Genomic DNA, 13,552 nt, shown 5'->3' on the forward strand with positions numbered 1-13,552 from the left:
TATACAGAAGTTAAAACAGTTTTATTCTTTCGTTAAAGGCATTGAACAACAAACCGCCCACTGAAGAAAAAAGAGAAGTATGATGGAGAACCGCTCTTACAAATGTCAACGCACTTCATCTATCTCGTGCGATATCATTACTAGGTAACTGTTGTTGTTTTTTTTATTATATATAAAGTAACTAAAGGTTATTTTTAAAGCGCATGTCTATGAGGTATACACAAAGGAGGGATGAACAGGAAATGATCAAGCAGTATTGTGAGACCGCCCACAGAAGGAGGATGTGCGCCAACAAGACACACTGACAGGCACTGGAAAGTTTGTTTTAAGGGTTGATCAAAACAGAAAGATATTAAATTAAACTTGGAATATTTTGTTTGTTTTTCATCTTGAAATGAAGGCAATTCCCTGCGGAGTCTTAAATATAGTAAGGAAATTGGGTTATCAGCCTATCATTTTCTGCACTCCTGTATAGGTTTTCCCATCTTTTCTTTTTTAATTGTGTTACCAACGAACGCTCTTCTTCTGAACAGTTTCTTGAATGACTCAGTATACTCTCTTTTCCAAGGACAAATACACAGTCAGCAAATACAATGGTAGTTGCATTGATCTATAAACAAGGGCCACCTGTTCAACAGCTTTCTTTTTTTACATAAACAAATTGAACTTAGCGCTGCTATTTTTTAAACATGTCTCTTTTATATACAGTATATATATATATATATATATATATATATATATATATATTATATGTGTGTGTGTGTGTGTGTTTACAATAAAGAGAAACCTTTATATAAATAAAGATTATTATTATTATTATATCTAGTTCCCTAGCAAGTTCACTTAAGTTAAACACAAAAGAACTCACAGCTAAATTAAAAGTTTAATGGTAAAACGAAAAATGTGGTTCCTGTTCCCATTAAACAAACCTAATAGTTGGTCTAACACTATATTTAAGTTGTCCAAAAAGCAGCTCATTTATTCATCTTTCATGACCCTTCTGGATGTTTCTGCGTCATTTAGCAAAGGGAGGAGCACCAGGAAGGTGTCTCCGACTCAGCTGTCTTGTGCCGACATCTGATCTACCAGGAAAGTAATCAATCCTACTGAGTGAAGCAAAAATCTGTAGCTTATACATGTCAACGTAAAGCTCGGCTTTTCTGGTTCTCACACTGATTCTCATGCTACTGAGCCACACAGTGACCATCTTTATGTGCCTGTTGTTATCTGAAATATGCATTGGGCAATGGGCATTTCAAATTCCCCAAGGGCCACATTAGATTCTGTGAATTTGGTAAGGTTTTCCAGGTAGTGTGGGACGAGGATCATATATATATATATATATATATGTAATATATATATAAATATATAGTAATATAATTACTTTTTGACTGCTGCGTTGAAATGACCTTTTACCTTCCTCCTTCACCGTATGCCTTTGTTCCCAACCTGTGAACACAAGGAGTAGACATCTAATCACTCCACAATCGTCTATTGCCTGGTATGTGTTCAAACATTTACCTAGCAGAGATCAACAACCTTTTGAACTCAAAGAGCAATTTGGACACGTTACATACAGTTAAGGAAACACTGGGAGCCGCAAAACTGTTTTGATGTCAAAATTAAATATGATGCCCTATAAGGATTACTTTGTTTAGCTTTATGCTATTACTATATAAACTATAAACAAAAGGTAAAAGTTCAAACTTCACTCATCTTCAATCTGTTACAGACAAAAAGGTATTTTCATTATTTTGTTTGTTTTTTATCTTGACATTAAGTCAATTCCCTGTAGTAATTTAAATATAGTAAGTATATTGGGTTTCAGACAGTGAGGTATGAACTCCTGCTGCTCTACTCTTTACCCTCTCCCTTTATCCTCCCAGCCCCATGCACTCTGTGATGCACTGCAATTTTTGATTCGGCACACTTTGACAAAAAAAAAAAGGAATTAAATTGAAGTTCATTCTCCACTTACGTAAGAGCTCTATCACCTGGAGATTTACCCTTGTATGTGGAGTTCACTTAAAAACGTTTCATATCAGGTGTGAGCATTTAACATAAAACTATAAGTAACTCAAAAATAAAATACATTTAAGCATGTTCATGTTGAATGGGGTTGACAGTAGAAACAAATGAATATGACGAACATGATTCAAGGGTCAGCAGGGGAAACATGTATCTCACTAATATAATTATCTTTTAGTTGATTCACTGGACTGAGGGTATAACACATGTCGTATTTGACAAGGCTGCATACATAAGTAAACTTATTTATCCTCATATTTATCCTTTTGGTCGAATTAGGTTTATGCATCTTTACATTTTTTTTTTTTTTCAAAGAATTAATTGATATAATGTAAGTGACAAACAAGATGTTTTTAGAATAGAATATAATTCAATTTTAATTCCATTGCAAATGTGACAATTTTTCATCCAGAAATAGAAAATAGATATTGAATGTACATGAGAGGAGGAGAATACAAATGAATATACAAGCTAACTACAGGCTATGAGCCAGTTATACATACGGTTCTTAATATTATACTGACTTTAAATATACATACATGCCAGGTTATGCAGTGTAAGTATTAATAAACAGCTGTAGAACTATAATTATGTATTTATAGTAGTACATAGTAGTATAGTATTCAAAGCAGTTGAGGTCAGTGAGATGTACACACTCTTTCTCATCATCTTCCCCTGGTATATATGTATATGTATTTGTATAAGTATATGTATATGTATATGTATATGTATATGTATATGTATATGTATATGTATATGTATATGTATATGTATATGTATATGTATATGTATATATATATATATGTATATGTATATGTATATGTATATGTATATGTATATGTATATGTATATGTATATGTATATGTATATGTATATGTATATGTATATGTATATGCATATGTATATGCATATACATATACATATATAGTGTAAACATTTACCTATACATGGAAACGCAAGAAGTGAACAATTCGTTAATATCTATGTGTTCTTACGGATTGTTCTTGTGATGAGTGACAACACAAAGCATTGACAGGGTTCTTGTGATGAGTGACAACACAAAGCATTGACAGGGGCGCAGATCAACTTTTTAAACATCAATCAAAAGTAAAACATTGGCAACTACACTCTAAAGTAGTGCCTCAAATATGTGAATATTTTGGAAAAGCCAAGGTGGATCTAAATGCAGTCCTACTTACGATGTACTGTTTATGATTTCAGATGGCACATGGCAAAAACTTGAGGGGTTAATGTATGGATGGATCTACTCTGAACTTTCTTATATACATGGTCTGTGTTGCAGGACCATTCCAGTTTACTGTCCAGCCACACACCGAGGTACTTGAAGTTGTCAACTATCTCCACCTCGTCGCCTATGATGGACACTGGACGTGTCCTGGACCTCCCAAAGTCCAAGACCAGCTCCTTGGACTTTGATGTGTTCAGCTGTGTAGATGGTGTAGATGGTGAAGAGGAGAGGGGCCAGTACTGTCACCTGAGGTGCTCCTGTACTGCACACCACAGTGTCAGACGTGATGTCCTTCAGCCTGACATACTGTGGTCGAACAGTAAGATAGTCCGAAATCCAGAAGACCAGACCAGGCTCCACATGCATCTGTGTCAGTTTAAAAATGTAAGAATTTAATGTTACAATTAATCACCAAGATTTAGATATTTTCATTTAATCAATCCACCAACATGTGAGGCAACATACTAATGAAGTCATGTGTCCTTTATTGGAAATCCTTTTTTTTTTTTAATCAAACTTATTCAAAGAAGTACAGAAACAGTCCTAAAATAATTAACATGTACTTTAAATAATATTATTGAACACAGCTACTGTATTATCTGTTCTAGATATTCGTATGAGATGTGCTATAATGTACTGATCAGAACAGATAACACATACATATACTAAGGAGTAACTCTCCCACTTCTAAAATTCTTTAATTCAAAGTCAACGCTTGAAAAAGAAGAACGTTTTTTTTTCGTGTGTCACAATGTGTTCGTGCCCGTAAGATAGTTTTTATGAGAGATCAGTTAACACCAAACCAAGTCTAGATAGTTAAACATTTTTAATGAAAAAATACTATTCATCCGTTTGTCATCAATCAGTCAGAATAGGGTATTTAAAAAAAAAATTGTAATATCATTTCAACAGAATTTGATCGAAATAAACAACTAGTGTAGATGTTGTTAATGGTGGTCAAATTATATAACTGCGTACAATTTAGTTTACCAATACCTTTGTTTAAAAATATTTACTCAAGTGCAGTACCCTAATTTCCCGAATGAGATCTCCAGAGAGATTAATAAAGTCAATCTAATCTAACCTAATTTAATTATTACATCAAAATGGACTCGGCTCTCGCAACCTTTTGTTCGCCAAGATCTCAGACGAGGGGGAACTATAGAAAGTACTAACTTCAAAACATCATAATGATGAGAGACTTACTGCATCTTGGAGTGGAAACATGTGAGTTAGTCAGGAGAGTCGGGTTTGAACATAGAAAAATAGTTTAGTGCTTACGGTTATACATATAAGTTCCTAAAACTACAAAATGTTTTGATGTGCCGAAAACACAGAATACAACAATAACTGATATACTACTGACTTCTTTTTTTTTCAGTTACGTTCGTATTTACCTCTTTTGTTGTTTAAATATGTACTTTTCTTTGTTCCAAGGTAGGTGGAAGGCGGGGTTAAACTCGGAGCACCACCTGCTCAAAAGAACACCTAGTGTAGGGAAATATTCAACATCAAGGACCCTTCACCCTGCGAACCTTCAGGTAAGAGGAGAACTTTCGGAGGATCTGGGTCAGACTTTGGATATTCATTACTCTTTGAGTCACGTACACTGTTTTGCACTGACGTAGGTGAAACTAGTTGTAGATTTCACATTTGATTCGCTTGTTTTCTTTTTAATCTCTATAACTTTAATATCATCATGGAAGTATTATTAATTGTTGTGTGCCATATTATCGTTGTAAGATTGTATCATCTTTTTTTTTTTCCATTTCCACAAATTAAAATAATGACTAATGGCGAATAACACACGTATCTACATGACATCTGTTTGTTAGTTTAATATTGGTCTCCCAGATTATTATGAGGAAATATTTCAGAAATTATTCGTGTTCATGAACATTTTTTATGAATAATTATCACCTTTATTTTTAAGTAACTCTCTGGAATTTCAACCGACAAACTAAATTCTACTTCTTATATCTTTTAATGTACGTATAAAATCGTATTTGAAATATTCAAGAAACAATTGGCATCCATTCAGCAAACTATGAATATTTATTTTGAAATACCTCTCTGGAACTTTAACTTACAAACCCCAATTAGTTTCTTATAACAATACTTTTAGATGACTTACATGAAGGTTAGGTGAAAGTTAGTCATCCTGACGGGATGGTTAGTTGTCCTAAAATGAAGGTTAGTCGTCCTAAAATTAAGGTTAGTCATCCTAACGTTAAAATTAGTTTTCCTAATGTGAAGGTTAGGCGTCCTAACTTAAAGGTAGTAGATCCAAACGTTAAAGTTGGTCGTCCTAATGTGAAGGTTGGTCGTCCTAACGTAAAGGTTAGTCGTCCTTACGTGAAGGTTAGTTGTCCTGACTTGAAAGCTAGTTGTCCTAATGTTAAGGTTAGTTGTCTAACGTTAAGGTTAGTCGTCCTAACGATAAGGTTAGTCGTCCTAACGTTAAGGTTAGTCGTCCTAACGATAAGGTTAGTCGTCCTAACGTTAAGGTTAGTCGTCCTAACATTAAGGTTAGTCGTCCTAACGTTAGGGTTAGTTGTTCTCATGTGAAAGTTAGTCGTTCTAACGTAATGTTCTAGTTTGAAAGTCAGTTGTCCTTAAATAAAGGTTAGTTCTAATTTAAGAGGTAAGTCGTCCTAGCGTGAAGGTTAGTCGTCCTAGCGTGAAGGTTAGTTGTACTAACGTGAAGGTTAGTCATTCTAATGTTAAAGTAAATCGTACTAATATGAAGGTTAGTCATCCTAATGTGAAGGTTAGTCGTCCTAACGTTAAGGTTAGTTGTCTAACGTTAAGGTTAGACGTCCTAACGTTAAGGTTTGTCGTCCTAACGTTAAGGTTAGTCGTCCTAATGTTAAGGTTAGTCGTCCTAACGTTAGGGTTAGTTGTCCTGATGTGAAAGTTAGTCGTTCTAACGTAATGTTCTAGTTTGAAAGTTAGTTCTCCTTGAATAAAGGTTAGTTCTAATTTAAGAGGTAAGTCGTCCTAGCGTGAAGGTTAGTCGTCCTAATGTTAAGGTTAGTTGTCTAACATTAAGGTTAGTCGTCCTAACGATAAGGTTAGTCATCCTAACGTTAAGGTTAGTCGTCCTAATGTTAAGGTTAGTTGTCTAACGTTAAGGTTAGTCGTCCTAACGTTAAGGTTAGTCGTCCTAACGATAAGGTTAGTCATCCTAACGTTAAGGTTAGTCGTCCTAATGTAAAGGTTAGTTGTCTAACGTTAAGGTTTTTCGTCCTAACGTTAAGGTTAGTCGTCCTAGCGTTAAGGTTAGTCGTCCTAACGTTAGGGTTAGTTGTCCTGATGTGAAAGTTAGTCGTTCAAACGAAATGTTCTAGTTTGAAAGTTAGTTTTCCTTAAATAAAGGATAGTTCTAATTTAAGAGGTAAGTCGTCCTAGCGTGAAGGTTAGTCGTCCTAATGTTAAGGTTAGTTGTCTAACGTTAAGGTTAGTCGTCCTAACGATAAGGTTAGTCATCCTAACGTTAAGGTTAGTCGTCCTAATGTTAAGGTTAGTTGTCTAACGTTAAGGTTAGTCGTCCTAGCGTGAAGGTTAGTCGTCCTAATGTTAAGGTTAGTTGTCTAACGTTAAGGTTAGTCATCCTAACGTTAAGGTTAGTCGTCCTAGCGTTAAGGTTAGTCGTCCTAACGTTAGGGTTAGTTGTCCTGATGTGAAAGTTAGTCGTTCAAATGTAATGTTCTAGTTTGAAAGTTAGTTTTCCTTAAATAAAGGATAGTTCTAATTTAAGAGGTAAGTCGTCCTAGCGTGAAGGTTAGTCGTCCTAATGTTAAGGTTAGTTATCTAACGTTAAGGTTAGTCGTCCTAACGATAAGGTTAGTCATCCTAACGTTAAGGTTAGTCGTCCTAATGTTAAGGTTAGTTGTCTAACGTTAGGGTTAGTCGTCCTAACGTTAAGGTTAGTCGTCCTAACGATAAGGTTAGTCATCCTAACGTTAAGGTTAGTCGTCCTAATGTTAAGGTTAGTTGTCTAACGTTAAGGTTAGTCATCCTAACGTTTAGGTTAGTCGTCCTAGCGTTAAGGTTAGTCGTCCTAACGTTAGGGTTAGTTGTCCTGATGTGAAAGTTAGTCGTTCAAACGTAATGTTCTAGTTTGAAAGTTAGTTTTCCTTAAATAAAGGTAAGTTCTAATTTAAGAGGTTTGTAGTTCTAACAAGAAAGTTAGTTGTCCTAAAGTTGAAAAATGTAATAGAAACATGTAATGGTTAATTTTTGTGAATGAATCCAGATATTTCCATTAGTGAAACTGAATTAACTTTCAAGATATTTTATCAAATATTTATTTATTTACTGAAGTAGACTACCTGAAGAATAGATTCAGAAAGTTTCATGAAATTCTATTGTGTACTTTCAGAATAAAATCACTTTTAATTACTCTTAGTGTCATACATTTTTGCTGTTTTTAAAAGTGTATATCGAAAATAGCCCTAACTTGACATGGCTGACATTTATCTAGACTGAAGTAGACTACCTGAAGAACAGACCAAGGAAGTATCATGACATTCTATTGTGTACTTTCAGAATAAAGGCCCTTTAAATATACTCATATTCATATGAATTTATGATGTTTTCAAATGTGTGTAGATAAAATATCCCTAGTTTGGCATGGCTTGAAGTAAAAAAAAGATTTGAAATCGCTTATTTTGATTGAAGTGAAAAGAGTTTTGAAGTTGTTGTTGTTGTTTTTTTTGATTGAGGCGATGTTGTAGTCATTTAAATACAGTGTAAACACGTGAAAACGTTAAACCCTAATAAAATAAAAAATTGCAAACCTCTGTAAATAATTACTATATATTATTAAAGATGAAAACTGTAAATCTTGGATTTTTTTTACTTGTCTGTAACAGGGTCTTAAATTGTATTTGCAGGCAGAACAAAAACACCCTGATCTTGGATCATGAAGGGAGGAGCTAAGAGGCCAACTTGGCACTTTTGGATTCCATTTTTTTTGTTTTTGTCAATCGTTTTTGTCATTCTGTCAAATCACCTGGATAAATACCTGGTGAGTGTTGCAAAAAAAAAAAAAGGTACTACATTTCTGTTTTTTTAACCTGTAATGGTAAGGTAAGGTAAGGTAAGGTAAAACTTTATTGAAATGTTTTTTTCCAATAGCCAATACATACAGCATTTTTTAATTAACAAAAAAAAAAAATAATAATAATAATAATATAAAAATGAATATAATAAAATAATAAAATATATATATATATATATATATATATATATATATATATATATAAATGAATATAATAAAATAAAAAAATAAAAATAATAATGATAATAATAAATAATAATACAAATAAATAAAAAATGGCAGAAAGTAACGACAACTAAAGATAATAAATAAAAATCATAAATAAAAGTCAAATAGCAAGTTGTTTTCATTTTAGTTTTTCTTTATTTGTATTTGTTTTCCTTCTGTTCTTGCCCCGTAAATGCGGATGGTTAAAGTTACATTTAAATATTGTTTTCTTTCTTCAGGGTCGGGAGAAACCTCTACGGCCACCGTTCTTGAAAGTGACAAATAAGGTCATTACAATTTCGCTGCCAAATGTAACTGTTCCAGCAAATGAGGTTTTTTCCTGCAAGCCTCATCCTCTTTCGCTAACAGATTCTTTGGAAGAGCGCCTCCTTCTGGATTCCAACCGCTGGCCTGAAACTCCCTCTATACAAGCAAATTACTCTTTAGAGAAAACCAGTAATCCGCGTGGCAGCAACTATGTTATTTTACCAAAAGAGGGGGGGCAGCAGTGGCACGTCGGTGATCAACTTAAAGTTAGGATTCAAATGAAAGACTTCCACGGAAATCCTAAAACGACTGGAGGAGATTTCATAACTGCCCGACTGCACAACCCACTTCTTTATGCTGGTGTGACTGGACAAGTTGAGGATCATCTCAACGGATCTTACTCTGCTGTGTTTCCTTTACTGTGGAACGGAAGTGCAGCAGTTGAGGTACATTTATCAAAAACGCCTTGTTTCTAAAGAGTAAAGCTTCACTTCTTTTGTAGGTGACTTTAATTCACGCCAGTGAAGCCATCACGGTGCTGCGCAGACTGACCAAAGAACATCCTGACAGAGTTACATTTATGAGCATCTTCCGCCAGGGGAAAGAGTTTGAAACGAGCACATGTAATGTTTGTCTGCGTCCCACAAAGGAGCCAATATGCAACTTTACTGACATCAGAACAGGAGACCCTTGGTTCTGCTACAAGCCGAAGAAGCTGGAGTGTGACACCAGAGCCACACATACCATGCAAGGGTTCGCTGCAAGCTTTGGACCCTATGCAAAGCTCTTTCAGAGGTAAGCATTCTTTCAATTTAAGGTTGTTCTAAACATAGGAGATAATCCAGTCCACACTCACTGGGACAAAACAGACTATAAAAGCCCAAAAATTCAAGACTCAAGACTGATAATCTAACATATCTGGGATCAGTTTAAGGGCTGCTAAGTGTGGAAATAACACGAGTGAGATTTTAGTGTCACGAAACACACAGAGAATGTGAATGAATGAATGAATTGTTTATTTTGGGCATGACAGTTTAGATCACATTTAATTATAGTTCACACATTACATGCATGTCCCGAAAGGGAAATACCTGGAGAATCAAAAGCTTATCTAGTCCCGCCCCCATTTACTTCAAAATATTGGTAGAAGTAGTTGTAAAGAATTGAAATCACAGATATAATCATATCTTAAATCAGTGCTTGAGTCACTTCGTTTGACAGATTATTGTTATCATATTTCAACAGCAGATCACATTCTGTCCGGTCGATAGTCATATTTATCCAGTCCATTTTTTATATGTTGGATGAATGAGAGACATTTTTGAATATAGGGCTCTTTAATTCTCGATGGTGACTTTCTCCAAGTCTTCATGAATTTTGGCTTCGTCCGCTCGCATCAAAAACACGATCTCGCGAAGTCTGGAGATGTCAGAGCACATCCCGACCACAGCACTCCGAATAGTTGTGTTGACCTCTCTTGCATCAGTTTGGGCAGCTGCGAACTTCCTTGAGCTCAGAAGTAGCTTGAAGATCCCAAGACCCAGGAGGTCCATCCCATTTATCATGAATGTGAAGATGTACACGTCCTCAACGTCCTCCACGTCCAGTGGAGCAAGGCACACAACTTTCCATTCATCCCAACCGTCCAGGGTGTAGTCGGACATGAAGGTACCGTCCGGGCAAGCACGTTCCCAAGACCCTGCACGCCGTGTTGAAAACACTCTGTCAATGGTATTCAGAGACCAGCTTAGTAGTTCCATCTTGGAATTGTCTTAGTGTCTCGATTGTTAGGCCTCTGGGAATGTCCCTATTCACACAGTAGTATCACAGTCTAATAAAGCACATTTTATCTCGACTGTTGTATAAACACAGTCACATCCTAATACGCCAATTGTTTCTTGTATAAATAGCTGTTAAGCTAATCCAGTACTATTCCTCTGATGCCAAATCTGTTCAGTTTAGCTAATGGAATATCGTGGTTAATGGTGTCAAATGCTGTTTTCAGGTCTATGAAAATTCCTACCGAGTGGAGTTTTTGGTCAATACCGTCGGTTATAATTTTCACATATTCAGTTAGAGTTAAGGCCGTCAAGTGATTCTTTCTGAATCCATACTGTAAGTAAATAAGTAATTTTCTGTTTGTTGATGAAATCATGTAACCTGTCGTTGAATTGCTTCTCCAGTGCAGTTGTGGCAGTATTGAGATTAGTCTGTAACTCATGTGTATCACCATTCTTGAACAGAGGAATGACTTTAGCTACTTTCATTTTGTTAGGAAAAATCCCTGTTTGGAATGAGAGATTGAAAATGTAGGTGAGTGGGGAAATAATACCAGATAAGACCCTTTTAATCAATAAAATGTCCAGGTCATTCACGTCGGTGGATGTTTTTGTTACAAATTTTTCGACCAGATGTCTTATCTCTGTGTCCCTCACCGGAGTTAGAAACATTGATCTTTCATTACTGAAAATGTATTTGTGTTAAAATGTCTCTTCATGTTAAACTCTTTGTTTATATTGTTATCTTGATATTTATGACTGCAAAAGTTATTTATCAAAGTCAGAATAAATAACTTTACAAACCAATCTCTATATTTTTAATAGCTACTTATTGTAGCTTCTTTTGCAAGCCCCCCACTTTAGCCGGTGTCAAGAGATATGCAATTCTTGGGCCAGCCATTTGAATTCATTGTTTCGCCATTATAGCCAAATAAGACGTTTTTCAGAGTTTCGATGAGCCCTCCCTTACTCTGCCTTGGATTGGCTCTGACCTGAACTGAATCAGTAAGCATTAGACGTGTCGTCAATGCTCCTCCAAGATTGCCAAAACTCAGTTCAAGTCGAGTTCCTGTAGCTCCCGACTGTGTCCACAACTAAACTTGGCATGAATATAATTTAAACTGGGCCCCAATAAGCTGAAGAAAGAACATTACTATATCAAAGTTAGCAATGTTAGTGATGAAGATGTTGTTTCCAATAATGAAAAGGTAACAACAATGATGCAAATGTTCTCAGCCAAACAAAAGAAAGGAGGAGATTTATACAGTAGGCAAGAGCAGGGGTCAACAACGTTGTGGATATCTATGGACCACTTCAAAAAGCTGTGACAAGAAATGTCTTTGCTTTACTCTTTGAATCCGAATCACTGACATTAACACATCTTTTTAAAAATAATTATAAATATATATTTAAATGATAAAACAAAACTATCATACCCATATTTAACAACCTGATGGAGTTTCTGTCCTTATGTTGTTTGTCTAAATACTGATTTTTTAAACAACTTATCTGAGCAGTTTACAAGACATTAAGATTCGGTTGACACACAAAAACAGACACACACACACACACACAGCTATTTCACGTATAAAGATTTAACAAATTTGTTTTTTTACTCAGTAACATCAACATGAAGGTTTCCATTCATTCATTTGGAGTCTCCAGCGTCAATGTTCGTCCTACAATTAAAGGTGAACACACTTGTACCTACAAAGTTAAAGTGTTTTTAGACTTTTTTTTAGAACCATTCTCTCTGAACACAGGTGTGAGAACCAGTCCAAAGATCAACCAGCCTGGTTACTATTACAAAGGTGTGTGGCAAACCTTAACCGGCGCCCCAGTTCAGCAGTTTAACACTCCTGCAGCCATCAGCAAATGTCTGGAAAAAAAAAAGATCTACCTGTATGGAGACTCCACCGTCAGGCAGTGGTACGAATACTTAACTGGAACCATACCAGGTGATTTTTCACACTCATCCTCTTTCTGGAGTTTGGGATTTCAATTAAATGTTCATATTATCTGTTCTATTTTAAGATCTCAAGCCATTCAACATCAACAGCATGAAGGGTGTTGGACCTTTTATGGCTATTGATTATAGAAGAATGACTATAGTGAGGTACCGTTTCCATGGAATCCCTCTTGAACATCGTCCGCCTCCAGTTCCTGTGGCTGAGCTTCGCTATGTTGCTAATGAACTGGACTCACTGGTCGGAGGAGCCAACACGGTTGTGGTCATTGGTGTCTGGGCTCACTTCGGAACTATCCCAACTGAGTTCTACATCCGCCGGCTCCAGAGCATCCGTAGGTCCGTGATCCGACTGCTGAAAAGAGCTCCAGACACCCTGGTTGTTATCAGGGCGTCAAACCTCAGATATTTAACACCTTCCATCGCCTGGTCCAACAGTGACTTTGCATCGATGGAGCGAGACAAGATCCTCAGGGCTGTGTTCAAAAGTGTGAATGTCAGCTGGGTGGATGCCTGGGAGATGACTATGGCTCACTCTCTTCCTCACGAACTTCACCCTAAACCCCCCATCATCAAGAACATGATCAATGTCCTCTTGTCCTACATTTGTCCAGGAATGAAGAGCTAGGTGTTTCTTTACTGTATTGTTTATTGGACAAAATTGTTTCTTTTTTTATAAGCTGTTGAATTTAGCTTGAAGGATATTTTTTCTTTATTGTATTTCTGTGAATTAAATTCTGTGAATTGTATTACCCTGGTTGTCTTTCTCTGTGTGATTTCTCCCTCACCCGGCACCTCATGAACTAAGGGCATACACTTTTTTTTTTTTTTTTTTAAATAGATTTTAACTCTCTTGTTCGCCCCACCTCATGGGACCCATACATATTTGAGATGCAACTTAAGTTTTTTCTAGTTGCTCTTGTTTCTGGACTTCTCATATGGTTTATCTGTACATTGCTGGTGTTTTGTTGCAGACCAGCCTCAATGTTTAG

General features: G+C 35.9%; 1 protein-coding gene across 3 annotated transcripts; it reads left to right on the plus strand.

The window, feature by feature from the left end:
* The first annotated feature begins 10 nt into the window (after positions 1-10).
* Positions 11-13,533, plus strand: LOC148083707 (NXPE family member 3-like). Of its 3 annotated transcripts, XM_087786814.1 has the most exons (10): positions 11-126; positions 3,332-3,661; positions 4,715-4,818; positions 8,176-8,309; positions 8,789-9,262; positions 9,319-9,611; positions 12,215-12,285; positions 12,358-12,405; positions 12,460-12,552; positions 12,629-13,533. In XM_087786814.1, exons 4-10 carry the CDS (start codon positions 8,205-8,207, stop codon positions 13,186-13,188), a joined length of 1,644 nt encoding a protein of 547 aa, XP_087642940.1. In that variant the 5' UTR covers positions 11-126; positions 3,332-3,661; positions 4,715-4,818; positions 8,176-8,204; the 3' UTR covers positions 13,189-13,533. The 3 variants fall into 3 exon arrangements, with proteins under 3 accessions (XP_087642940.1, XP_087642938.1, XP_087642939.1); XM_087786812.1 differs by having other exon boundaries at positions 12,358-12,552; XM_087786813.1 differs by lacking the exon at positions 11-126 and adding an exon at positions 294-427 and having other exon boundaries at positions 12,358-12,552.
* Positions 13,534-13,552: the final 19 nt, after the last annotated feature.

The sequence above is a fragment of the Callionymus lyra genome, chromosome 3, assembly GCF_982586985.1.
Source record: "Callionymus lyra chromosome 3, fCalLyr1.hap1.1, whole genome shotgun sequence".
NCBI lineage: Eukaryota > Metazoa > Chordata > Actinopteri > Syngnathiformes > Callionymidae > Callionymus > Callionymus lyra.

Coding starts and splice junctions, on each gene's coding strand:
- LOC148083707 (XM_087786812.1), top strand. CDS start 8,205: ATGAAGGGAGGAGCTAAGAGGCCAACTTGGCACTTTTGGATTCCATTT. Junction 9,612..12,214: donor TATGCAAAGCTCTTTCAGAG/GTAAGCATTCTT, acceptor TTTTTTACTCAG/TAACATCAACATGAAGGTTT. Junction 12,553..12,628: donor CTTAACTGGAACCATACCAG/GTGATTTTTCAC, acceptor TTCTATTTTAAG/ATCTCAAGCCATTCAACATC.